This window comes from Anopheles arabiensis, chromosome X, assembly GCF_016920715.1.
Source record: "Anopheles arabiensis isolate DONGOLA chromosome X, AaraD3, whole genome shotgun sequence".
Lineage (NCBI taxonomy): Eukaryota > Metazoa > Arthropoda > Insecta > Diptera > Culicidae > Anopheles > Anopheles arabiensis.
Window position 1 is genome coordinate 6,771,350 of NC_053519.1, and position 25,713 is coordinate 6,797,062.

Sequence of the window (25,713 nt, forward strand, 5' to 3'; positions counted from 1 at the left end):
TTTCGAAGCCAATTCCGATTCCGGAGTCAATTCCGATGTCGGAGCCGGTTTTGATTCTGGTGCCAGTTCCCGAACTGATTCTGATTCCGGAGCTAATTTTGATTCTGGAACCAGATTCTGATTCCGGAGCTAATTCTGATTCCGGAGCCGATTCCGATTCCGGAGCTAATTCACTTTCCGGACCCAATTCCGGAACCAATTCCGGAGCCAATTCCGGAACCAATTCCAGAGCCAATTCCGATTCCGGAACCAATTCTGGAGCCGATTCCGGAACCAATTCCAGAGCCGATTCCGGAAACTGATTCCGGACCTACTATCCGGAATTGATTCCAGAAAATTTCGGTGCTAGCCGGAATCGATTCCGACGAAATCGTCATTTTTCCCATCACTATTCAGAAGTCATCCCGAGCTGACGCTCAGAGTCTCGAGTAACCTTTTCTGGCGATTCAGTGCCAATTCAAAGTGATATGCAGTTGCTCGGAACTTTGTTTGGAATTGTTTGAGTTGCTCGGAGTCGTCGCCACTATTGGAGTTTGACTCGTCGGAGTAATCTGGAGCTGTTGAGAGCATTCAGAACGGTTCGGAATCACTTGGTATCGTTTGGGAATACATCAAATGATCGAATATATAAAAATTATTACTTACTTTATGTTCAAATGTTTTTTGAACCTCCACTAAAATGTCTAATTTCAAAGCTTTCGAGAAACGGAGTGCTCTAGAGCTGATTATTTCTGATACAGATTCATGTTTTGGAATCAATCTTCCAAATGAATCAATGAATCTGAATTTCAAAATGTGTATCCTCATGCATCCTAAACGACTTATAAATCTCTAAAGATGCCTTTGGGTCCTTCCAAAACAGTTCAAAAAGAAGATTTCTTCCAGCAACAAACATGTGTGTACGCTTTGCGTATTTTTGTAGAAACAAAACTGTATCATTTAGACATATTGTATGATGATATTGTGTGATGATCAACCGTACAGAACGAGTCTATGAATGGTTCCAATGGTTCAGCCGATTCACAAGGTTCTCGAAAGGCTTGTACGCTCCCGAAAGATCCAGACTAGGGAAGGGAATTTTGTACAGTAATTAGTTAACATAACATAAAATAATAGTACTACTGATTCAACCAAGATTCAGATGTAAGCGTGACTGCCCCAACACTCCCACACACCCAGGCATCTTCACAGCATCTTAGTCACGGTACGCGACCGTAGCCGCCCGCGCTGCCCGATGCTTCCGGTACCAGGCGACGGCAAACTCGCACACAAACACGAACAGCCCGCTCACGAAGCCAAGCAGCAGGATCCAGTACGATCCGGCCATATCCGAACTGTTCACCGTGTGGTTCTGCACGTCCATGACCCGGCCCGTCCCGCTGCACTTGTCCTTCGCCGGCAGGTACTGGGCGACCCAGCGCTGAATGAACCCGAACTGGTGCATCCGCTTGATCTCCTCGTTCACCAGCTCCAGGTACGGGCTGTCCTTCGGCATCACCAGCGCAATCTGCTCGTCCAGAAACTCGTCCGTGCTGAGCGCAAAGTCGCACCGGTCCGTCCGCAGGAACTGGCGCTTCATCAGGTAGCGCAGGTTGTTCCGCCAGTCGATGTGCACGTGCTGGCCAGCCTCGATCCGCTCGACCAGCTCGTCCGTCAGCTCGCCAATGATCTGGCTGCCCTTGTACAGCTGCACGTACTTCGGTTCGGTCGAGTCCTAGTCACCGGGGAATGCAAGATGAGAAAATTCATTACATCGATGATGGGAGAGGAGATGACCTGTACCACCCGTACCATTAGCATCTCCTCCAGGAAAGTACCGCGCCGAATGCTCCACGTCATGCCGCGGTCGTTGCGCAGCAGTTGCATCACCCGATTGACCGGGATATCAATCTTGGGAAAGGTTAGAAAAGCGACCAGGTTGCCACAGTAGGTGGTGACTATCACTAGCACGACTATAGGGGAAGATAACATTCGTTACTACAACCTCTCAAACCCATTCAAACGCTCGCATCACGTACCCAACCACCAGGTTCCGATAATTATTCGTCCGCTGTCCGCATACGGTAGGTATAGTCCTCCTTTTGGATGACAACATTTGACACAGGTTTAGACTACATCAACACAAGAAGGCGTGCTCTGACACAAACCTTGCTGCAGTAGCGCTCCGTAGATGTACCAGAAGCAGTTGTTCACCTTCCCCAGCCCGGTGTCGGTCGGTTTGTTGTGCACCTCGTAGTACGGGCTAAGCTTGTTGATCGCACATAGGATGGGTCCCATGAGGGCGACAGCTGCCGCTAAGCATAGCCATGTCTAGAATCAATTCCACAAACGCAACAACTCTGATTATATCTGTATCTTCAATGTGATATCTTGAGATTTGTAGCTCTTAATGATCCTGTGCAATTATGAATTACAAGTTTTTACAACGATATCTACGGGGTTCTGATACTCTAGACACACTCTCTGAACTCCTTGTGATGTGATAATTATTTCACACCAAAAAGAAACTATAGATGTACTTCCTGAAGTCACAGAGAGTCTAACAAGTATGCAGAGTGTATCAAATAACCTGTTGGAGGACTTAATTTATCATTCGTAGCGTCAAAGGTGCCACAAACAGTCAAAGATTCACGAATCTTGAAGATTTCTTGAAGTCGCATTAATGTCTTAATATTCACGAATTTTGAGGATTTCTTCATGAAGCAATACTGCAATATTTACGAATGTTTGATCGTTCAAACTTTGAAGAATGATGCTCCAAAGGTTCATGAATTACAAAACATCGAGAATCTTCAAGGATCCCTAGACCTTCCCTTGTCCGAAATTTAGGTTTATAAATACATTCCAAAGATTAATTCACGCTATTATTTGGTACGTACGTCCGAACCGAAGGGTGACAGAAACAGGAGCACTCGACTCAGCTCGCTGTGTGAGAGCGTTGAGAGAAAAGCAGATAAACCTTGTTAAGCCTGCGAAAAAGAGGCACACCACCCAGCTCAGCACACAACATTACCGTGGACGGGATATGACGAAGCTGTACGTCTGGATGCTGATCGGGTCGGTGAAGCTTACAAACTTCTTCTGCTTTTCGTTCACGGTCGCACCGATGGCAGCTAGCAAGATCTGAAAGGGGAATGACACAAACCTGAACCTTGGCTGTGCGTCTAGATTTGACCCAAACCGGCCATACTTACCTTGTTGTTGACGAGGGTGCTGAAGATTTCTTGCGGAATATCGGACGAGATGGTTTTCAAATCGTACACGGACTAGTGGCAGCGATAAGAAAGTCGGAAAAGAACGCGGAGTTCAATGACTGGTAGGGTCAACAAGGGGGTGAAGCTATGCCTCACACTTACAGATGTATTCCCTTCGATGAGCGATCCATTAATCTCCGCCGGCTGTGAGATCACCATCGTGTAGGTGAAGTTCAGCTTGCGCGACAGCTCGTTCAGGATGTCGTAGACGACACCGCTGGAGATTACAGGGCTGCCCGAATCGTTGTACGACACGAACTGCCACGGTGGGTTCTGTTGCAACAGGAAAATGAAGAAAATGGAGATACAAAGCACCTACACTACAGCAGGCAACCCAGGAACCAAACCTACATGGTAGCTGTAGAAGATGAGCTGCACACCACGAAAGCCGTACTGCGAGTGGGGAAACAGTGCGTCGGTTAGCATGAAACCATCCTGCGGCGACCAGTAGCCAATGTCCAGCATGGTGTACTTTCTGCGCTCCTGCAGGTCGGCCCCATCTGTCAAATTTAATGACAGCACAAAGTACATTGCGCCCCGTTCCTCCCGAGCTCCTGGCCACTCTTACCCGTCAAAAAGTCGGTCCTATATACGTAACCCCACGTTTCGGCCGACTGGATCTTCCACTGGGAGCACTTGTTGCACTCATCCTTCGATGTGATGGCAGCCTGCAAATGGATGGAGTAGAAACCCTCCGGCAACTAACGATGACCACCACCCTCGGAACACATCCAATACCTTTATCATTTGCAGGAACTTCGTTTTGCGCTCCTGCTTGCTCGGGCGTATGATTTCCCACTCCTCGTCCGATATCTGCCCAAACACGACCTGCTCCTCGCGGATCAGCTTCGACAGGCTGCGGATGAAGTGCAGCAGGTACGACTCGATATAGCACAGCACGCTGACCGTGCAGTTCTGCGCCTTGCTGCCACTGTTGTACACGAACGCGACATTGTCACCCTCGTTGATCAGTGTGGACTGGGATGTAAAGTTGCTGTTCGCCTTCTCGGTGTTCGGTATGAGGTAGAGCCACTGGGCGAACGGATTCACCAGCTTCAGGTCCTGATCAATGGCAGAGGAGGAAGATTAGAGCGGCGTGTCCACCTTTGAAGCTATAGGTGACGAACCTTCGATATCTCCATCAGCAGCGTCAGCGTCGCTATGTTGACGATGGCGATGAAGTTTCTGCCTGCAATGCGAAGGTGCATGAGAGTTGCCTAAGAAAGTACAGGCAAAAATTGGGCGCGTTTGCGCTAGAAACTAACCTGTGTACGCTGTCGGGATGCCGAGCAGCGTCCGGCGGATCTCCTTCCGCTTTTCCCAGCTGTGGGTCGGCGCGTTGATCTTGAACTCGGTCAGCGTGAGCGGCTTGATGCCCTCCCGGTCCTCCAGCAGGGACAGTATACAGCGACTAATTTCCGCGTCTGGAGAAAACAAAGTAGGCGCGAAAAGCGTTCATGTCCCCAGTTTGCCGATGAAACGAACCTGGCTGGGCCCGTGCACTTACCGTAAACCTGATCGTACAGCAGGGTGGCCGTGTGCCAATCGATCGCCCGCGAGCTCTTCATGTCGAGTATGATCTGCGACACCTCGTCGAACGCGTTGCTGCCGGACCCATCGCTGCGCGGGATCTGTGATTGTGGGAAGGGAGGGATAGAAACGAGTCCGAGGAAGTCCGATTGATTGAGTGTTTTGGGTGTTTGGAGGAGTGTTGCCGAATGCGTCTCACCGACCATGATTGCGTTGCTGGTGGGCAGCCGCGGACAGTCCGGATCGGTGATGCTCAGCATTACCAGCCGCTCCCGCACGGCCTCCTGATAGATGTCCCACGTGTTTTTGCAGCTCGAAACCGACAGGACGGCAGAGAAATCTTGACGGGGGTTTTAGTGAGCACACTGTTTGCACTGACACACACACAGACACAAACACAGACAACATCCACACTAGTGATGTGCTCTCTAGAGCGCACCCACGACTCCGATCCATTTCCGACTATTGTTAGTCTGATTCTGACTCTGGCAAAATGGAAACCACTATTTCGGAACTATCCGGAATCGTAATCGTCCGGAGTCAAAGCCGTCTGGAGTAGTCAGAAGTCGAAGTTGTCCAGAGTCGTCCCGAGTTGTCCGGAGTCGTACAGCAAGTCCCGGAATCATTTAGAGTCATCCAGAGTCGTACGTAGTCGTCCAGAGTCGGCTGGAGTCGTCCGGAATCGTACGGATTCGTTCGGAGTCGTCAGAAGTCATCCGAAGTCGTCCGGAGTCGGAGCTGTTCGGAGTCATTTGGAGTCGTCCGGAATCTTTTGGAGCCGTCCGGAATCTTTTGGAGTCGTCCGGAGTCTTCTGGAGCCGTCCGGAGGCTTCTGGAGTCATCCGGAGTCGTCTGAAGTCGTCCGAAGTAGATGGGATTCGGAGTCGATGGAAGTCGGAGTCGATGGAAGTCGGAGTCGATGGGAGTCGAAGTCGATGGGAGTCTTTTGGAATCGTCCGGATTCGTTCCGAGTCGTCAAGAGTCATCCGGAGTCGTCTGAAGTCGTCCGGAGTTGCCAGGAGTCGGTGTCGATGGAAGTTGGAGTAGATGGGATTCGGAGTTGATGTGAGTCGGAGTCGATGGGAGTCGGAGTTGATGCGTGTCGGAGTCTTCTGGAGCCGTCCGGAGTCGTTCCGAGACGTCCAGAGTCTTTCGGAGTCGCCTGAAGTCGTCCGGAGTTGCCAGGAGTCGGTGTCGATGGAAGTAGGAGTAGATGGGAGACGGAGTCAATGTGAGTCGGAGTCTTCTGGAGTCGTCCGGAGTCTTCTGGAGTCGTCCGGAATCTTCTGGAGTCGTCCAGAGTCATCCGGAGTCGTCTGAAGTCGTCCGGAAGTCGTTGCCAGAAGTCGGAGTCGATGGAAGTTGGAGTCGATGGGAGTCGGAGTCTTCCAGAGTTGATGGGAGTTGGCCGGTGCAATGTACCTGTGATCAGGTATTGCATTTCGTTGAATTTTTAAGTTTTTCACTTTGCACATGCACTTCATTTACAGGCCTTTGTTTCGAGGCCAACTCGATTACGGCCAACTCCAACTCCGACTCCTGAGGATATTGACTCTAACTCCGAGTGACTCCGGGCGATTCTGGACTACTCCGCCCGACTCCGAACAACTCCAGACGACTACGCCTCCGGGTGATTCCCGACGACTCCAGGCGATTCCGGACGACTCGGGGCGACTCCGGGCAACTCCGGGTAATGCTGGACAAACCTACCTTGCGCAGTAGGTTCCGAAATGGTCGGAGTCGGATCGGAATCGACACCAGCGTTTCACACACTCACCCCGCTTGAGATTGATGCTCGTCCAGGAGTAGTACTTTACGATCAGGCCCCCATTCTTCAGATGCTCCCGGATCAGCTTCTCCACGACGTTCTTCGTCTCGTCGAGCGTCCTCTCGTAGTCGGCGCCGAGATACTCACGATCGAGGATGATCGCTGCAGCGGGAAGGAAAGTTTAGTTGCACAGCGTTCCTTCCAACGAGCGACTGACAACGGACGCCCGGGGACGTGGGGGGAGGTGGTTGAGTGAAGACAGCACCGGCACAGTTTGATTGAGAGTAAAAACACAAAAGTGGCGGAATGTTCAACTTGCCCATGGAGGCGTTCGTGGACAGAAGCGACGGGAAGTCATCGCCGACAGCCGGATCGGGCCGTAGCACTAGCAGCAGCAGCAGTAGCAGTATCGACCAAAGACCAACTAACCGCAGCACCATCTTACCGGAGACTGGCGTGTCCGGGCCGCAAACCGTTCCCTTTTTGTTCGGGTTTTCAGCCTTCCCTGGAACACAGTCTGTAACGGGGAGGTGTCGTCTAAAGGTCAGCAAATGCATCGCACACACACAACGGCACGCCACCTGCCACATTCATAATTGAGCATCAATTTTCTCATCCGTGGTTGCGGTTTGCGTGCTTGCACCGGGCCATCAGAACCCGAGTCATGTATTATCCAGCGCGCAACAGCCTTTTGGGGTTTTGCAATATTGAACAAGGCAATGCTGTCTTGCTGCCGGACGGCAGACGCATCCGACCGACCAGGCAAGGTGTGAAGGTTTTCGGAAACGTATCAAAACGCCTGTCCTGTTTCGGAAACGGTAGAACGTTAAAACAGGCAAGCAATGAACCCGCCACGTGTACGTTCAAGGACCTAGCCGCCGGACCCGGTTGAGGTTTTGAAAGGGAGGTTTGCAGGGGACGATGGGAGAAGGAGAGGAGGAAGGAGGATGGAGGTGGTGGGCCGGCGGCGGAAACTAACTTTTATTTAACGCACAGAATGGTTAAAAAAATATATTAAACAAACCTCAAACACACGCGCACGTGCTGGTAATATTGGAGCATATTTGCCGTACAGCCATAATATAAATAACGAGATAGAGAGAGAGGGAGATAGCGAAAAAGAGAAAATAAAATATTTGTTAAAAAAAAAGTATAAAAAGGATAAACACACACACCCACCCAATGCCACAGTACGATGTAACACGTTGGTTACTTGCTAGTCGTCGCGCACGTGGTTGGCTGTTTTCCCGCCAAAACGTCGGCGGCACGTGTTTTTTTTTCTTAATTCCCACCCCGTTGCGAATGCGAAACTTATCTATGTACAGGCTTAAAGCGTTACGTGAATTGCTATGTAATATTATGTTTATAAAATGGGGGTTGTCCTCTATACAATTCTTCCAATTCGGCCTGCATTTCCGCTCAATTCAGGCGTCCTCGCTATTGCTCTTACATCGCTTTCGCTTCTCTTCTCTCTTCTCTCTCTCTCTCTCTCTCTCTCTCTCTCCCTCTCTCTCTCTCTCTCTTTCACTCTCTCTCTCTCTGTCTCTAACTATTGAATGCGGTAGTGGAGTGATACATGAGATACATCGCTAGAAATATTGGGCTTTTACATGTACATGTATATAAATATATTATGGATTTTTTTAACGTTTTTTTTTTGTTCAAATATAGGCTCCCTCCCCTTACACCAACTCTTGCCCATTTGTGGGGTTTGGAGGGAGCGGGGCATGCGAGAAAAAGATTTTAAATTGTAAATTTAAAGCAAACGGAAAAAAAGACGAACCGCGAAAGGGAGCTTAAAATCTACCCCCGTCCAGCCTCTATCGAATTGCCATCCCCGTCCCGACCGTCCCGGTTCCCTCGCCGTTACGCGCAGCACCAATTTCCTTACTTAAACATAGAGCAAACGCGTCATGCACACGCACACACGCCAACAACAACGACCCAAAATTAAAAAAAAAAAAAAGAATGAAAACTCACACACCTACTCCTCTGTTTTTTTGGCGCTCAAAGGGAAAAATACGCACACACACACTCACACTCACACACACATACGGTAGTTTGCTATACATTTTCACAAGCTTTTCATTGCGGGGAGGGGGACATTTTGTCTCTAGCACGTGGTATATTACGGTTTTAAAGACACACTCACACACACACACACACGAGCGCACACACGCACACACTTTAAAGCGACGGAATGTAACAAATTCACAAATTTGTTTTGTTTTTTTTTTCTTTTAAAAGGCATATATGCTCGCGTACGCTTTGCTGGTTCGATTTTATGTTTTCCTTTTTCCGCTTGTGTCCATTTTGTTTTAATTGCTTGTGAAGCAAAAATGTGTAATTTTTTAGTACATAACAAAAACATGAGTATTGCTAAAAACGAGAAATGGATAGTTTTCTTTGCTTGTTTCGTTTGTTCGTTATGAAATAACATTACAAGAGATTTCGAATTTATTATCTTGCCTAAACGGGTTTTGCTCTTCGGCTCATCGTCTTCTTCTCCCTATCTCTCGGTCTCTCGGTCTCTCGGTCTCTCTCTCTCTCTTCTTCTCTCTCCTTCTCGCTTTTCCTTCTTTTTCTCTTTCTCTAAGTTGTTTTAATGGAACGATAGTAGTGTGTGATGTCTTTTTTTAATGTATGTATATGGGGTTTTGTTCTGTGTCCCAATGGAAGGAAGGATAGGTGGTGGATGGGAAGGAAGGGAAGGGGCTTTTTTTAATGGTGAAGCGGGTAGCCTCAAACTCAAAAGACCGGAAGCAGTTACTTTCGCTTACAGGGTTTCGAATCATGTAAGGGAATACTTCAATCACTTATGGGGAATGTTGCAAATCGGTAGCGGAATGTTGCATGCAAGCCGTGGAAGTTTGCAACTATACAGGGGAATGTTGCAATCGATTAGTGGAATTTTGCAATTTTGCATAGGACTGTAGGTACCGCTGAAAAACCCCAAAATATTTTTGTTAATTTTTTACAAATTTATCATGTTTAATTACAGGGTTTCCCACGATTTATTGGTCAGTTCCCATGATTTGTTGGTACGTTCCCACGATTTTTTGATCGTATCCCATAGAGTTTTGGTTCATTCCCATAATTTATTGGTATTTTCTAATTGGATATCAAAACAATTGGACCACAAAATTCTGGGAATGGACAAAAAAATTGTGGAAACGCACCATAAAAAAATAGGAACCCACCAAAAATTGATGGTAACCAACCAACAAATCGTGGGAAACCCTGTATGGCTCCGCAGCAGGATTTAGTTAGTTTAACATGTGTACAGCTGAATGCCACATCAACATCCCCTGTATGATTGCAAACTTCCACAGCATGCTAGTGACATTCTCCTACCGATATGTAACATTCCCCATGAGTGAATGAACTATTCGCTTACATGATTCGAAACCCTGTAAAACGGATAAACCTGGAGGATGTTGGGAGGGGTGGGGGGGGGGTCAACAAAAAGGCAAAACATGTCTTCTACGTGCAGGCGACGCTCGTGTCGACCTGCTTCTTCCACAGGTCGAGCTGCTCGTTGTTCTTCACCATGTGGATGCTGATCGCCTTCTTGATGTTGCACTGGTTGAACGCTATCCGCCGGTTGAGGAACTCCTTCACGTTGATCCGGTGTATGTTGAGCAGCTGCGCCACTATCCCTGTCATGTAGACGTCCTCCAGCTTGAGGTACGTTTGGCTGAGCGACTTGTCGAACATCTCGCCGACGATGTCGGCCGTCAGCAGGTAGGCTGGCCCTGCAAAGAAGCGGCAGCAAACAAAGGCGCATTAGAAACAAACAAACAAAAATTCAATAAAAATTAATTACCAGTGGTAAACGAGGGAAACACGGGCGGATAGTACTGTTCCGGGCTGACGTAGTACTTGGACTTCTTGTTCCGGATCGGTTTCCACTTCTTCGCCAGCCGGCCGAAGATCGTCCGGCGCTGGTTGCCGTGCGCCTCCATGAACTGCAGCAGCTTCGGCACGTTGATAAACATGTCGTCGTCCGTCTTGAGCAGAAAGGAGGCGCTCGGGCAGTGCAGCTTCGCCCACTCCAGCATCGAGATCGTCTTGAGCGTCAGGTTGCTGTAGCTGTCGATGAAGTACCCCCGTATCAGATCGCTGTACATGTAGCTTTCCGCCGCGAGCTGATCCTCGGTCCGGGCATCGTTCGTCTGCCCCACGATGAACCCGATCGAGATGTCGCGCCGGCTGCCGTAGTGGCCCCAGGCCTGCCGGATCGCGAGCCGCTGCTCCCGGTGGGTCGGTGCGGACGTGACGACGATCAGCAGCGTCACGTCCGTGCCATTGCGCGGGCACAGGTTGGCGACGCAGGCCGCATCCGGCAGGTGGCCGGAGTGGTACAGGTCGCGCGTTTTGATCACCCGCTCGCCCTCCGCCTCCAGCGCTGTCGGCTGGGGCGCCGGCGGCAACGAGGATGACGAGGAGGAGGAGGAGGAGGAGGAGGAGGAGGAGGAGGAAGAGGAGGACGAAGACCCGGCCGCGGCAGCGCTCTTCACCGCGGACGGGTTCGGTATTCGCTGGATGTTGTCCACGTGCTCCGGGCCGGTTTCCTGCTCCTGCTGCTCCTTCTCCCGCTGCTGTGCGAGAAGCAGCTGAGTTTGGTTCCGGTCCACCGCCTGCTGCTGCGTCCGCTCGACCGATTTCTGCAGCACGTCAAACCCGCACCGCTGCACCACCATCTGGAACACGTTGCACTTCTGGCGCACCGTGCCCGGCTCGACCGGTGGCCCCGCCGGCACTAGCAGCGCCTTGTCGGGTGGTGCTGCCGCCGCCGCCGCCGCCGCCCCCGGTACGGTCCGGTTGGACGCGACCAGCGCGCTCGGGTCGTTCTTCCGGTGGTTCGCGTACCGGCGCTGCTCGAGTATGAACTGGCGGCCATTGAGCGACGAGTAGAACACTATCGTTATCACGATGACGATCACAAATATCACGTGCGACACCTTCAACCCCGGGCAGGGCATCATACGCGGCTGGTCGGTGAGGCTGCTGCTGCTTCCGGTGGGCCAACCCCGGCGGGTCGGCGGATGCGTACACGTGCGTACGCTGCTCCTGCTGCTGCTCCTGCTGCTGCTGCTACTGCTGCTGCTTGTTGCTTTGGCACTGGTAGGAACGTTACGATGGGCGCTCCAAAACACATCAAGGAAGTATGTTGGCTGCAAACGGAATAGGGAAAGAGAGAAGGAACATTGTTAATGTCATGAAAAAATCTGACTGAAACAAAATCTATATCAGCGTTACGCACTCCATTGTGATAAGCAGTGGTGATACTCAAAACGATTCGTGACATTTTTACGTCCAACGCTAAGTCAGTCACTATGTCATTTTTGCAACCAACGCTTGGTCAGTCACCATGTCATGACATTTTTTTACTATGATCAGTTTTGCAAAATGTCATGGAAAAATCTGACTGAAAAAAATGCATATCAGCGTGATGTACTCAATTGTGATAATCAGAGATCATACTCAAAACGATTGGTGTGGCCAATGCATGGTTCGTAACATTTTTGTAACCAACGCTTGGTCAGTCACTATGCCATGACATTTTTTTAGTATGATCAGTTTTGCAAAATGTCATTGACATAGTCATGACAAATTCTGGCTGAAACAAAATCATGTCAACGTCACGAGCTGTACTATGAAGATCAGAAGTGAGACTCAAACAAATGTTGCAACCATCACATGCTTGGCGACAGTTTGTGAACCCAACTATTGGTCAGTTAGTAGGTCGCGACATTTTCTGTCGGTGATCATCACAATAGTCATAGGAGATATTTGGTGCATGCGAGTGGTTCCAAAAACCAAAATGAACATGGTTTCTCGCTCTGTTTGACCCGACAGACAATCAAAGCAGACAGAGCGAGAAAGAATGCTCATTTTGCAGCTCGGGACCACAAGCCAAGTATATTCCAAGAATGTCGTGATTACCACCGACAGAAAATGTGATGACCAAGTGAGTGATCAAGAGTTGGGTGCTAAACAAAATATCACCAAGAATGTGAATGGTCGACCAACTGTTTGAGTCTCACCCCCTGATCATCTCAGGTGTGTACGTGAGCTGATTGGAGCTTCGTTACAGTCATGAGTGTTGATGACTCAACCAGTGGCATTTGGCAACACATCGTGTTTGGCATGTCATGACACACTTTCATTGAGTATCAGCAATGAGCATCAAGCTACCACGGATATGTTAATTGTTTTCGGTGGTGATCATCACGTGATGCTCATGACATTTTGCAGCTCTGATTGGTAGCCTTCTATGCTTTTGAATATTAGCCTTAAATATACTCGACTTTCTCAACACTGTTTTCTGCATAGCTCTCCCTCTGAGCTGAGTGTAATTATTGAATTAAAAATAGAATTCACTAATAATTACCAGCGCTCTAGATTTAGAAAAAAACGCTACCAAAACTAAACTAAACCGAATCTGCCGCACGGGTGGAGGGTTACCAGCCTTGGCAGTCACAGAAATTGCTCTACAATCGACTGGCGTACGTCGATCGCACACAAGCGTACACTGCGTACCGTACTTTAAATTATTTTACCACTATTTTCAACCGTTGCTCTCAGCCAGTGAAGCAGCGTAATTTAAATACAATCACATGGAAACTTCCTAATATTGCAGAGCTATGACACGCTTTACCTATTACACGTTCGAACAACACTGCCGATCGTTTGAGTAGTATTGCAACTGATCTCATCCCAAAACAACAACAGCAAAAAAAGCCATGCTCACACACACAAATAGTGACCCTATCACGCGGTGCCACTTCGCAGGCATGCGAACGGGATGGGACAAAGAAGAAGAAGAAGAAGAAGAAGAAAAAACAACAAAAAATGAACGGATTCTTCCGAGTCGTCGGCAAGGTCGTTTGCGGTGGAATCTCATGCCATGCCCTTCGAATCGCCAGCATAAAGGCAGAACGCACCGAAAGAGAGAATGCGAGCACACGCAGAAGGTCATTGACGTTGACCGCGAGCATACGGCCCTTGAAACTGTTGATGCAACCATTCTCGAACTTCCCCCCCCCCCCAGACCCCCCTCGACTTATGCTTGACCCCGGGGCTCTTGAGAGAGGTTTCGGTTTCGCAGTTGGTCGTGCCACCACCGAGCGCGAACCGGTTTTTCGATCCCTTCCTTTGGAGCTTTTGCACATCATCACATCACCAGATCGTAACACCGTGCAGTAGGACCTTGACAATTGTTCACCGATATGTTGAGTGCGGTCAAAAGAGGAGGGGGATGGGGAGGTGATAGATTGCTCATCTTCCTGCCGTTTTGTAAAAGCAACGATATATGATTCATCACGCCACCAAAGCTTCGAGAGCTGCTTGTTGGGTTCAATTTTTAAAATTGCTCTCTCTCTCTATGCACAATTCTCGCGTTATGCTGCCGCACATCTTCTTCTTCTATTTGGCGTAGCGTCCTACGCGGACATGCGCCCCCGGCCTATGCGGGCTTTTGAGACTTAATTCAATACCAGTCATTCCTTGCTACGGGGGGACGGTCCATTCTAGGCCCGAACCCATGACGGGTATGTTACTGAGTCGTACGAGTTGACGACCGTACCACGGGACTCATCCAAAATCATTCCCCTTGTTAACCAGCTCACCTTTTGCAAAAGAAAAACCGTCCGTCCGTGCTGCTACCGCTTCTTCCGCCTGGTTCACGCGCGTTGCATGCCAACCGTTGTTGGGTGCCTGTGTTTTCTCCCGGCTCTACTTGTTTTCCCGGCCGTCGTAGACGGCTCAATACCAAAAGTTGTGCGTTACAGCGGACTGTTACGGTTTCCGGGGGAATTCCCTGTGCCAGGGGATAGGATAAAGCGATACCGTTCCGTGCCTGCAAAGAGGGAAACGAAACAACGCAAGGGATTAAAACCATTGAATTGTCCACTGACCACTAAGAGGTGGCGATCGTGCGCGCGTGTGTGTGTGTGTGTGGCCATCAGCTCAGCTGACAATGTCACGACAAAAAAAGGGGTGGTGGATTTTAGTTTGCACTAACCTCCCAACCTCCCCCACTCGCTCCACGCTCTTCACTACTTACACAAACGCACGCACCGTTGTCTGGCTGCTAATGATGATGGGGGTGTCTGTCTCCTCTCTTCCGCGCACTCCTGTTGCTGCTGCTGGCCAGCCGAAAAACTAACACGCCGCGTCAACACTGGCTCGAACGGTGGGCTGCTGCTGGCTGCCCTGGCGGCTGTACGAATATGGTGCCCGCGTATGGTTGCTGCGATTCGGGCTCCCAGTGTGGTTCATTCCGCGGACGTTTTGTTTTGGTTGGTTGCGGAGCGCGGGGTGGGTGAGTTTTTTTTTTTTTTTTTGTTCGATCACTGCCCGTATCGTGCTGGACCAGTGGAGCCTTACGTACGCGGAAACACAAGCACCCGAAATTACGGACGATGGCGATGATGATGTGACGACGGAACTCCCGCTGGTCGGGTGGTGGGGATTGGTTGCTGTGGACCCTCAGCGACAACGACGACGACGACGTCCACGGGTTGCTGTCTTCCTCGCAGGCAGACGTCAAAATGCACTCCGACTGTTGGTGGTGGTCTGGGACCCAAAGGGATCGGAACGGAGCGGGGAGATATGCCAACAAACAACCTGTCTTTCGTTTCGGGAAGCGCTGCCTTCGGGTTGCCAGCTGTCAAAAAGGCTGAGCACGGCTTTTGTTTTGATTCCAGCAAGCGGAGGGAAAGAAGGGGAAAGGAGAATTATACGCTGGTCACACTGGCAGAGAGACCAGCAAGCAGCAGGATTGGGCCAATTTCCAATAGGAAAAATGAACGCTTTCTAGTTGATTTTTGGGAAAAAGTTTGTCGAAGAAAGCAGTGAATCTTTGCTCATGTAAACACGGGCGCTGTTTTTGACAGCTGTATTTTTTTTCATTTATTAACCTCAATCGGAAAAGTTTGACAAAAACATTAGCTATTTTAAGTCAATATTATCTTAACTTCCAACAACACTGTTTTTTAACTTTTAAAAATCAAAAATAAAAATAAATTTTACAAAACAATTAGTCTGTCCCATCTCTTATCTAGCAACCTTGTGCATGAGTTTGTCACAACAAACTAGTGGTGGGACGAATGAAGTTTTCGGCGGAATCGATTCCGGATCGTAGGTCCGAAATCGGAATTAGCTCCGGCATTGGTCATGGAATCGGCTCAGGAATTGCAATCAGTTCCGGAATCGGAATTGCCTTCGAAACGGATTAGATTTCGGCATCTCCATAAGAATAGACGCTAGGATTAGTGAAGGGTAAATACAATATTTTTCCGGATTCGTATCGATCCGACTCGGAATCAGACTCGAGGTTACACCGGGCTAGGTTAGCGAGAGAGGGAGGGGACACGACAAAAAAAAACATCGGACTCATCGACTTCAAATCCGAATCAGGTCGGATCAGTCCGGATCAGTCCATAAAAGTCCAGATGGGTCTGGTAGATTCCGGGTAAATAGTTATGGTTGGCGGTGCAAAAACAGTAAGGCTGGAAATAGACGAACCGAGATCGTCGCGGCACCGCAAAATTCGAGCCTTGTTTATAACAGTTGTAGAACAGTAGAGCTGTCAAATCTTCCGCGCCTCCAATCGCGCCTGCTGTTTCGCAGAGATACCCAGCTTCGGTATTGCTGAGATTTTCGCGGTAGCGCGAACCGATTATTTTTACTTTTTCTGGCGGATTTGTGTGAAAACTCGTGTCGAGAAATGAGTTTTGTATTTTATTTTGCATACACTATGTGAAATAAATAATTTGATTCGCAAATTGATAGAAAAATATTTCTTCTTGGTACATTCAATCGTCACCAGACCTCGGATGGTTCCATACACGAACCGCGATTATCTCGCCTATCTGTCAGATGTTATAACAGAATTGACAGCTCAAGTCATACGCGATTTTCGCGGTACCGCGATGATCTCGGTTCGTCTATTTCCTGCCTAAGGATATTTCAATTTAACCTAACAAAAAAAATGGTATACTAATATACAGTGTAGTTCATATTTGAAAATGAACTTGAAAATGCAAAACCTCATCAAAAATTGTATGAATGGTATTGGACAGTCATTTTAGGAATTGCAACGTCAACCTAAACTACTCGCTGGGACGCTACCGGGCACGTTCAGACTAGAGATGGGTTCTGCGGATCGCACCCACGGTTCCGCTCCGGTTCCGGCAAGTATGATTCCGATTCCGATTCCAGAGAGAAGGAATCGCTAGTTCCACCGGAATCGTCCGGAATCGTCGGAATCGTCCGGAATCATCGGAATCGTCCGGAATCGTCGGAATCGTCGGAATCGTCCGGAATCGTCCGGAATCGTCTGAAATCGAGCGGAATCGTCGTAATCGTCCGGAATCGTCGGAACAGTCGGAATTGACCGGATTTGGCTGAAATCGCCCGGAATCGACCGGAATCGTCCGGAATCGTGCGGAATCGTAGTCAATCGATAGTAGTGAGCAGTAGAGCCGATTCCGGTCGATTCCGACTGTTCCGACGATTCCAGACGATTCAAGTTCACGTTCCGGCCGCCGCGCATGTGTCAATGCTGTCTGTCGTACATTTAAGCCAGGAATGTCGCGCACTGAGTTCCTCAATATAGTTCGATATGGACGCTAGCATCTTGTGTTACTGTTTGTATCTATTTGTATTAGGTTATGCACTGAATAAATGACATGAAATTAAATGGAATTCCGACGATTCCAGACGATTCCGGGTGATTCCGGACGATTCTGGACGATTCCGGGCGATTCCGAGCGATTCCGGGCGATTCCCGTCGATTCCAGACGATTCCGGACGATTCCAACGACTCCGCACGATTCCGACGATTCCGATGATTCCAGACGATTCCGGACGATTCCGGGGGGTTCCGGCTTGTCGGATTGAACCTACCCTTCGGAACTGGGTCCGAAATTTGTTGGAATCGTCCGGACCCAGTTCCGCTTTTTTGTGCGTTTTGCCCAACTCTAGTTCAGACTAGAGATTAGTTTTTCGGATCGTGCCCACAGTTTCACTCCGGTTTTGGCAATCACTAGCTCCACCGGAATCTTCGAAATCATCCGGAATCGTCGGAATCGTCGGAATCGTCGGAATCGATGGAATCGTCCAGAACCGTTTCGGAATCGTCCAGAATCACCCCAAATCGTCCTGAATCGTCGGTACATTCGAAAACTTAGGAACCGTCTGGAGTCATCGGAATCGTTCGGAGTCATCGGAATCGTCCGGCATCGTAGTGGATCGATACTAGTTCATGTGACTACGACCTTACTAACATGACAGTTATAGTCTTGATTTTTGAAAGTACCGAACCCACATACCTACTGATGGTACGCCGGTCTGATGGTACAATCGTCAACTAGTACGACTTAACAACATGCCCGTCATGGGTTCAATCCCCAAATAGACCGTGCCCCCATGCGTAGGACTGACTATCCTGCTATGGTAACAATAAGTCAAAGAAAGCCAAACTCACTTCACTAGATAAGTACAGGCAGGCCTTGACCGACAACGGTTGTTGTGCCAATGATGAAGAAGCTTAAACGATCAGAAGATGAACGGCGCCTTAGCTCGTGCAATTTTAAAACAGGGCTGAGTTTTTTTTTCTTTTGCATGTTTAGAACAACAAAACAACGGAAAAATACATGTAAAAATTATCCAATTTCATTTCAAAAATTTTTATGGAATGATCGGAGTTCACTGCCTCCCTAACGATCGCTTCGAAACACTTGAACACCGTAAACCGGGCATTATAAAAGGCCTTTTGTTGCCAGTATAATAAGTGGTTCCATCAATGCTCCAAACATTCCGACATTTACAATTCCGAAATGTTCCGATTCCAAAATGAAATTTTCCTATTCCGAACACGGAATCGGGTAGGTCCGATTCCGAGCTTCCACCACTACAACAAATGCACATATAGGGTAAGGTTGTTAGCTGACAGGTGCTACCTTCGAGTACTTACATCAACCTTGGAGCTACCTAGACGTGCAATTTCAACGGAAAAATAATTATTTATTCATTAACAAACACTACCAAACTGGCTGATTCGTTTTAAACTACTTAATTAAGCATTTTGTGTGAAATTTTATGTTAAAAATAACAATAAAAGTGATTCGTATCTGTCTGATTGTGTCATTCGCATGACAGCTGTCAGAAGTGGGGCCCCGTACCCGACCGTTGCCAGGCGCACATTGCGCAAACACAGACACACACACCTATCCACACAAAGACATTTCTGGCCGTCACTTTCCGCCACTTCGATAACAGCGGTAGGTAGCCTTGGCTCAAAATCTGCATCAACTATTCCGGCCGCTTTGCTGAGTGTCCACTTTTCATTGCAGACGTTTTTTTGAAACCCCCCGCACCCCGCCACCTTCGTAGCACCAAAATGGCCGCATGGAGAGCTGCTGGATTGAAGTGAGTTTGTGGCACAGACAGAGGGACGGAGGCTGCCCCTCTCGAGTGTGTGTGCTCGGGCAACCATTGTTATGTAACCGAGTTGTGCTAATTGTTTTGCCGTTTTTTTTGTTCGCCTTTTTAGCTACATTAACTACTCCAACATTGCCGCCCGGCTGCTCCGGAAGGCGCTGAAGCCGGAACTGCGGGCTCAGGCCGTCCGGCGCGATGACTCGCACATCAAGTTCACCAAGTGGCAGAACGGCAAGCCGGAAAGTAAGTAGAGGAGCGTGTTTGGCAGCCGAGGGGAGTGTGGCGCGGTGCCCGTAAGGTGGCCCGCGAGCAAACGCGGGTGATGCAGTCGTCAACCAGCTCCAGAGGGTTTCGGGGGTTTCTGGTCCTTTGGTGGCCGGTGTCTCCTGTTGCATCATTTGAAGGTGGTTTTGGATGCCTCTTTTTTGGGCTATTAATAGCAACAGATTTGAACGTTTTCGTTCACGCACAGGAGCCGTGCAACGGCTCATATTTGGGGCTGGATCGAAATGCTTTGATTGTAGATTGTATTTTATTAGTTTAACAAATCTCCGGTTAGTCGTTCTACTCTATCATTTGTGCTCTTTATGAGAGGCAATTGTCTTCAATTAACGAATAGGAAACGATGCGATGGTTGAAGGATTCAGTTTTCTTATTAGCTTTAAGCGTTGGAAGCTTATTTTTCCTTTTTTAAGTTAAACTTTGAAATCTTCTCCCTTTTGTACTCTTCCTGCTTGTATTTAAGACCGCCTTTTTGTCCGTATTTTTAATTTATAATGCAGCGCCATCTGCTTGGTGGTACCGCAATGATTCAATCCTATTGGACAACATATTTAATTTTGAAAATTTAACCCTCCGATTTCCGGTTGAGACGGAACGGCTCCGCTTGTCACATTCACACCGATAAGTGCAATCGCATTCGTGTCCCGCTTCAATAATCCCTTCCGTTATGTTTTGCAGATGAGAAATGATAAGTTTTCTGCTTCCGTTTGTTTACCCGATGAACGCGGTCGTAAGTTTGCTAGGAGTGTCTCGGTTTGAATTGCGTTTGCGTTCTGAATTTGATTTGTGAAAAGCTAAACAAAATGAAACAACTAACGCCGTTCGATTGTGTTTACCTTCCGCCCTGAACTAAAAATTATTAACTCCTTTTCTTTTGACGAAGTTTGTTTGTTGTTTAAGAGTTTTGAATGCCGAATGTGTGTGTGCTGTGTGAAGCATGATTTACAAAAGTATTCTTACGAAACATTTACTGATTGGGTTTCCTTTTTCTCACTTCTTTCATCCACAATTCACAGAGGCTATCACCGAGTAAAGTGTAGAGTCGTTTGGTCGGCATGTTCGGTGCGGAGAGGGAGAGATAAAGAGAGAGAGAGAGAGAGAGAACATCTTTTAAAATGCTGCTAGTGAACGAAATAAATCATGTGAAGTCATCAGATCGCTGATTCAAAAAACCCATCACACGTGTGGAGTTGATTTCGGTGGAAAGAAAATGAAGCTGGTTCACCGTGCGCAGCGGTTTTTATTCGAAAGGCGAATTGAAACACGATCAATTTTAAATTAAGTTCTCCTGTTTAAGTGCGATATCTTGCTCGGTTAATTTAATTGAAGAATGTAGTTTGTATAGAGATTTGTAGATAAATTTTTCATCAATTTGATCACTTGATTGCACACCAGTATTTCATACGATGCGTTGATTACTGTTTAAATTCATAAACAAATATTATTTGTACTATTTTAGATTAATTTTATCAAGAAGATACGATTTAAAAAAAACTAGATCAAATATCGAGTTAAATTCACCAACGGCCAGAGATTATAATTTTCAAATTTACATTTTACTGTACAGAGTATGCCAAAAGTGATGGTCTTGAAACCCAATTAAAATGAGGAGCTTATGACGACCTCTTAAAACACACTAAAACCAAACCCGTACTGATCCTAACACCAATGCATCACCTTTACTGATTCAAGAACTGGGTATAACCTAATATCGGTCCAGGAACCGATACTAAACCCATACCGGTCCTGGAACAAATACTCTAGAACCTAGAACCGATAATGAACCCGTAACGATACTGGAACTGATACTGAACTCATACCGGTCCTGGAACCTATCATGAACCCATTACGGTCGTAGAACCTATCATGAACTCGTACCGGTCCTAGAACCTATCATGAACTCATACCGGTCCTAGAACCTATCATGAACTCATACCGGTCCTATAACCTATCATGAACTCATACCGGTCCTAGAACCTATCATGAACTCATACCGGTTCTAGAGCCTATCATGAACCCATAGCTGCCTTGGAACCTATCATGAATCCATACCACTACTGGAACTGATACTGAACCCATACCGGTTCTGGAACTGCTACCGAAACCATACCGGTCCTAGAACCTATCAATAGCCCATACCTGCCCTGGAACTGATACTGAACCTATACCGGTCCTAGAAGCTATCATGAACCCGTAACGCTATTGGAATTGATACTGAATCCAAACCTGTCCAGAAACTGCTCATTAATCCATACCGGTCCTGGAACTACTCATGAACTAATACCGGCCCTAAAACCGATCATGAAACCATACCGGTCCTAGAGCCTATCATGAACCCATAGCTGCCCTGGAACCTATCATGAATCCATACCGGTCCTAGAACTGATACTGAACCCATACCGGTCCTGAAACCTATCATTCACCCATATCGGTCCAGGAATAATGTGCGATTTTATTTATTTTCTAGAACAGTACCTGGAACTGTTCCGGATTCGGATTTGGAACGATACTTGAATACTTGGTCCGGGGTTGGAGCTGATACAGTTCCAGTTCCTGTCGAAATTTAGTAGAATTTGTGTAGTAATTTGTTGAGCCATACAGTGGAGCGCCGTTTATCCGGGTTCATCGAGACCTCACCCGGTTACTCGAATAATATGTTCACAAATTCATCTTTTTTTTAATTCAAATTATGTTTTGGTAAAATCCAATCAGTATCTATTACCTTCATGTTTTTTTCCAATGGGAATATTGGAATGACCAATGAGAATATGACAATGTGCTCTGATAACCGCTTTTTTCAAATATCCTCCTCAGAACGCAATGGTATTGAACGTTCATTTTTCAACAGCACGGATAAACGGACAGCCGGATAAAAGGTACCCGAATGAACTGCGCTCCACTGTTATTCCTTTTTTCCCTTTTTATAAAAGAATCTTCCCACAGCAATTGAAAACATGGAAATCTAGTTGCCTTTGGTACTTGTCAGTTTGACAGTTTGCTATAAAAAGCGCATTGTTACCCGAAGCTACTGCCCGGTTGATGCCAGCCGTCAACAAACGCCACTGTGTGCGTGTGCGTGCGTGTGTCGCATGCGTAAGCAAAGGTGACGTATAAACAATTGCAGGCGGGGGTTAAAGGTTCGCCGCCGTGAAGAGTCCACATACGCGACGCCTGGTTTGGGTTGGCCAGGGCCACCCCCAGAAAGCGAAAGTTCGGTTGCACATCGCTTCCGTTGTTTTTTAGCGGCCCCCCGAAACAAAAATGGGACCGGGGCAGCTCCTGCTGCTTGCGACCGTCCTGCTCGTCGCCGTCCCGGCGACCGTGGCCCACGGCTGGGGCTCGGAGGACATGGAGCTGTTCGATCTGGTCGAGGAGGTGAACGAAAATTTCTACACGCTGCTAAACATCAACCAGACCGCGACGCTGGCCGAGATCAAGCGCGCGTTCCGCACGCTGTCGGTCGTGCTGCACCCGGACAAGAGCGATGCGGAGGACGCGAACATACGCTTCCGCAATCTCGTGTCCGTGTACGAGGTGCTCAAGGATCCGGGCCGGCGGGAAAAGTACGACAAGGTGCTGAAAGAGGGCATGCCGAACTGGAAGTCGGCGCTGTACTACTACCGGCACGTCCGGAAGATGGGCATGGCCGAGAGTGCCGCCATCCTGTTCGTGGTGATCACGGTGATGCAGTACTTTGTCGCGTGGGCAGCCTACTTCGAGAAGAAGTATACGGCGGTAAGCGTCCGCTAAAAAAAAGGGGGAAAATTTGGTATTAAAGAACGAATTTGCTTTTGCAGGAACAAATCGTGGGTAGCAAGCTGAAGAAGCTGAACAAGAAAAAGCAAACGAACGTGCAACTGGAGGAGCTGATCAACGAAATTCCCCTGCCGAGCATGAAAAACACGCTCCCGTGCCAGATACCGGTGTGGCTGTGGTGCACGGTGACGGGGACGCCCGGCGCCATTCGGCACCTGTTCGCGCTGTACTCGGAGCAGAAGAAGCAGCGGGAAGAGGAGCTGCAACGGTGAGTGAGCGGGGCCACTCGGGTCAATTTGAGCAAAGCGGGTCATTTGTGAATTGTTGTTTTGTTGCTTCCAGCGAGAAGGAAGAGATCGAGCTGCAGGCATCGCTCGAGGAGCAGCGGGCAAAGGACAAGGAGAACCGCATCCTGCGCAAGCGCTCCAAGAAGATGGTGGTGCCGGAAAAGACGGACGAAGAGCTGGCCGCGTACAGCCAGCGCATCAACAAGCCGGGCCAGCCGGCGGAAGGGGCAAGCAGCGGCACCGCCGCGCCCCTGCCCCAGTCGGGCGGGCTGTGGACGGAGGACGATCTGGTCGAGCTGGTGCGGCTGGTCAAGAAGTACCCGGGCGGTACGAGCAACCGGTGGGAGCTGATCGCCGAGCTGATGCAGCGCAGCGTCGAGGAGATCACGTACATGGCGGCCAAGATGAAGGAGTGCGGCTACCGGTTGCCCCACCAGTCGGAGGGTGCGCGGGGGGACGAGAGCGGAGGCGCACCGGTCGCCGCCAAGGTGAAGACGAAAACGCGCGATACCGCTGGCGGCGGCGGCGGCGAGCCGGCAGCGAGCGGCAGCACCTGGACGCAGCAGCAGCAGCAGGCGCTCGAGGTCGCCATCCAGAAGTACCCGAAGTCGGCCAACTACGACCGCTGGCAGAAGATCGCGAACAGCGTGCCGGGCAAGTCGAAGGAGGAGTGCGTCGCCCGCTACAAGTATCTGGTCGAGCTGGTGAAGAAGCAGAAGAGTGCGGCGGCCGCGGATGAGCCGGCGGCGGATGGCGCTGCACCGCCCAAGCAGGACCCGCCCAAGCAGCAGGATGGCGGTGGCGATGATGATAATGACGATGACGGTGCAGCTCCACCACCACCACCACCGGCACCGACCGGTGGCAAGAGCCAGGCAAAGAGCAAGCGGCGGGAGCGCAAGAAAGCGAAAGCATACTACAGCTACTCGGACGATTCGGACATGTCGGACGAGCCGGAGGAGATATGAACGTGCTGCCGCGTACGCGTGTGCGATACTTGGGACGACGTGCGGCGGGAAAAGCAGGCACAAAGAGCACGCACCCCATGGAGAACTGACGACGATTCGTATTTTTTTTTTTTCTGTTCTTCCTTCTACTTTTTTTTAATTGCTCCCCTCGTTGCCCTCGCTGTGTGAATATCTGTTCAAGATTGTTATTGTTTGGGGAGGGGGAGGAGGGGAGACGGGAGGTAAAGACAGCCGTTAGAATAAAAGAAAGCATCGCTCAAGCGTGTGCTTGAACGTGTGTGTGTTTGTGTGTGAGAGAGAACATTAACGAACAAAAAAAAAAAACGCCCTGCGTTCGTGTTTTTCTTCCGAAAACATCATTTTAATTCAATGATGTAACATACGAGGGTGGAGTATGGGGTGGGTGGGGAATGATGATAAAGCACGCACCCCTGCGTTCGTTACGCCATGGCGATCCGGGACGTTTTAACAAGCAAGCCTTGGGGATTGCTTTAGAACGTGTGTGATTTATTGATTCTATGCTGCGCTTTATGCTTTCTATTTTTCTTCCCCCTGCCTCCCTGACCCTCCTCTCCCCCCCCCCCCCACTCCTCTTCTTTTTTCAATTCTATCCCGCACCCCCGCTCATTAAACTGGCTTTAATTGTTGCGCGCGTGCCTTCTAGAAACGCGTAGACGAAAGACTTCAACGAGAGGCGAAGCGATGAACCCCCATCCTACGCGTGTCCCCCTTTTGGGGGTGGATCTGCGGGACGCATCAAACGGAGCCTAATGAACGTGTGCGCACACACACACACGCGCGCGCAACCTCTTCTTATCAAAAGCACCACACATGCGATAGAAAAGAAATGGAAAAGCCCGCAATATAACAACAACAACAACAACAACAACAACACATTCGGAGACAGAAGATGCGTGCGGCCACTTCCGTCTCGCTTTCGGGCGCTTACCGGGCCTGCCAAAATTTCTGGCACTGCCAAAAAAAAAAAACAAAAAAGAAGTAAAAAAGCCTCGCCCTCCCGCGGTGGTTCCTTCAAAATAAAGACGTTCGCAGTGTGAATGGGGTACGCTGGTACGCTTTCTTTTTTGTTGTATAGTCGGGCGCGCGCTCGCTCGCTCGCGCGTGTGTGTGTGTATTGTGGCACCCCGTCGATTCGGGGTCTCGTCGCTCGCTCGCTCGCTGGGTATCGGAGTCGCGAGTCGGGCAGCGGAAGGTGGAGGCCAACGTTTCACTTGCTCCAGCTTTTCACCACGCCACATTTCACTGCAAACAAGTCGCGCACCCGGGCCGTGCTTTTTTGACAGTGCGACCAGCAGTACGGGCTGCGCCAACCACGCCGCCAACCACGCACGCGCGACTAGACGACGAACCCCACCTCAGGGAGCTTAGGTGTCGCGGCGCTGGTGTCGGGTTTA

At 49.1% G+C, this 25,713-nt stretch overlaps 4 protein-coding genes across 6 annotated transcripts; 2 read left to right on the forward strand and 2 right to left on the reverse strand.

Moving 5' to 3' along the window:
- Positions 1-775: 775 nt before the first annotated feature.
- Positions 776-7,019, reverse strand: LOC120905966 (ionotropic receptor 93a). Its single transcript, XM_040317329.1, has 17 exons — positions 6,872-7,019; positions 6,562-6,714; positions 4,988-5,124; positions 4,762-4,885; positions 4,520-4,678; positions 4,382-4,443; positions 3,993-4,316; positions 3,823-3,922; positions 3,606-3,754; positions 3,357-3,527; positions 3,195-3,266; positions 3,014-3,123; positions 2,880-2,925; positions 2,148-2,310; positions 2,019-2,078; positions 1,792-1,952; positions 776-1,714 (listed from the first exon to the last, which is right to left on the reverse strand). The coding sequence occupies exons 1-17, from the start codon at positions 6,990-6,992 to the stop codon at positions 1,196-1,198; spliced, it is 2,631 nt and encodes an 876-aa protein (XP_040173263.1). The 5' UTR covers positions 6,993-7,019; the 3' UTR covers positions 776-1,195.
- Positions 7,020-7,410: 391 nt separating this feature from the next.
- LOC120906042 (beta-1,3-galactosyltransferase 5-like) lies at positions 7,411-15,362 on the reverse strand. Of its 2 annotated transcripts, none has more exons than XM_040317443.1 (4): positions 14,638-15,362; positions 14,187-14,416; positions 10,379-11,729; positions 7,411-10,307 (listed from the first exon to the last, which is right to left on the reverse strand). In XM_040317443.1, the coding sequence occupies exons 3-4, from the start codon at positions 11,538-11,540 to the stop codon at positions 10,036-10,038; spliced, it is 1,434 nt and encodes a 477-aa protein (XP_040173377.1). In that variant the 5' UTR covers positions 11,541-11,729; positions 14,187-14,416; positions 14,638-15,362; the 3' UTR covers positions 7,411-10,035. The 2 variants fall into 2 exon arrangements, with proteins under 2 accessions (XP_040173377.1, XP_040173376.1); XM_040317442.1 differs by having other exon boundaries at positions 14,624-15,362.
- Positions 15,363-18,714: 3,352 nt separating this feature from the next.
- Positions 18,715-20,463, forward strand: LOC120906650 (protein stunted-like). 2 transcript variants are annotated; one of them, XM_040318484.1, is made up of 5 exons: positions 18,717-18,845; positions 18,918-18,993; positions 19,118-19,248; positions 19,966-20,017; positions 20,304-20,463. In XM_040318484.1, the coding sequence occupies exons 2-4, from the start codon at positions 18,965-18,967 to the stop codon at positions 19,974-19,976; spliced, it is 171 nt and encodes a 56-aa protein (XP_040174418.1). In that variant the 5' UTR covers positions 18,717-18,845; positions 18,918-18,964; the 3' UTR covers positions 19,977-20,017; positions 20,304-20,463. The 2 variants fall into 2 exon arrangements, with proteins under 2 accessions (XP_040174417.1, XP_040174418.1); XM_040318483.1 differs by lacking the exon at positions 19,966-20,017 and having other exon boundaries at positions 18,715-18,845.
- Positions 20,464-22,345: 1,882 nt separating this feature from the next.
- Positions 22,346-24,571, forward strand: LOC120906489 (uncharacterized protein F54F2.9). The gene is made up of 3 exons (XM_040318217.1): positions 22,346-23,022; positions 23,085-23,311; positions 23,386-24,571. The coding sequence occupies exons 1-3, from the start codon at positions 22,549-22,551 to the stop codon at positions 24,296-24,298; spliced, it is 1,614 nt and encodes a 537-aa protein (XP_040174151.1). The 5' UTR covers positions 22,346-22,548; the 3' UTR covers positions 24,299-24,571.
- Positions 24,572-25,713: the final 1,142 nt, after the last annotated feature.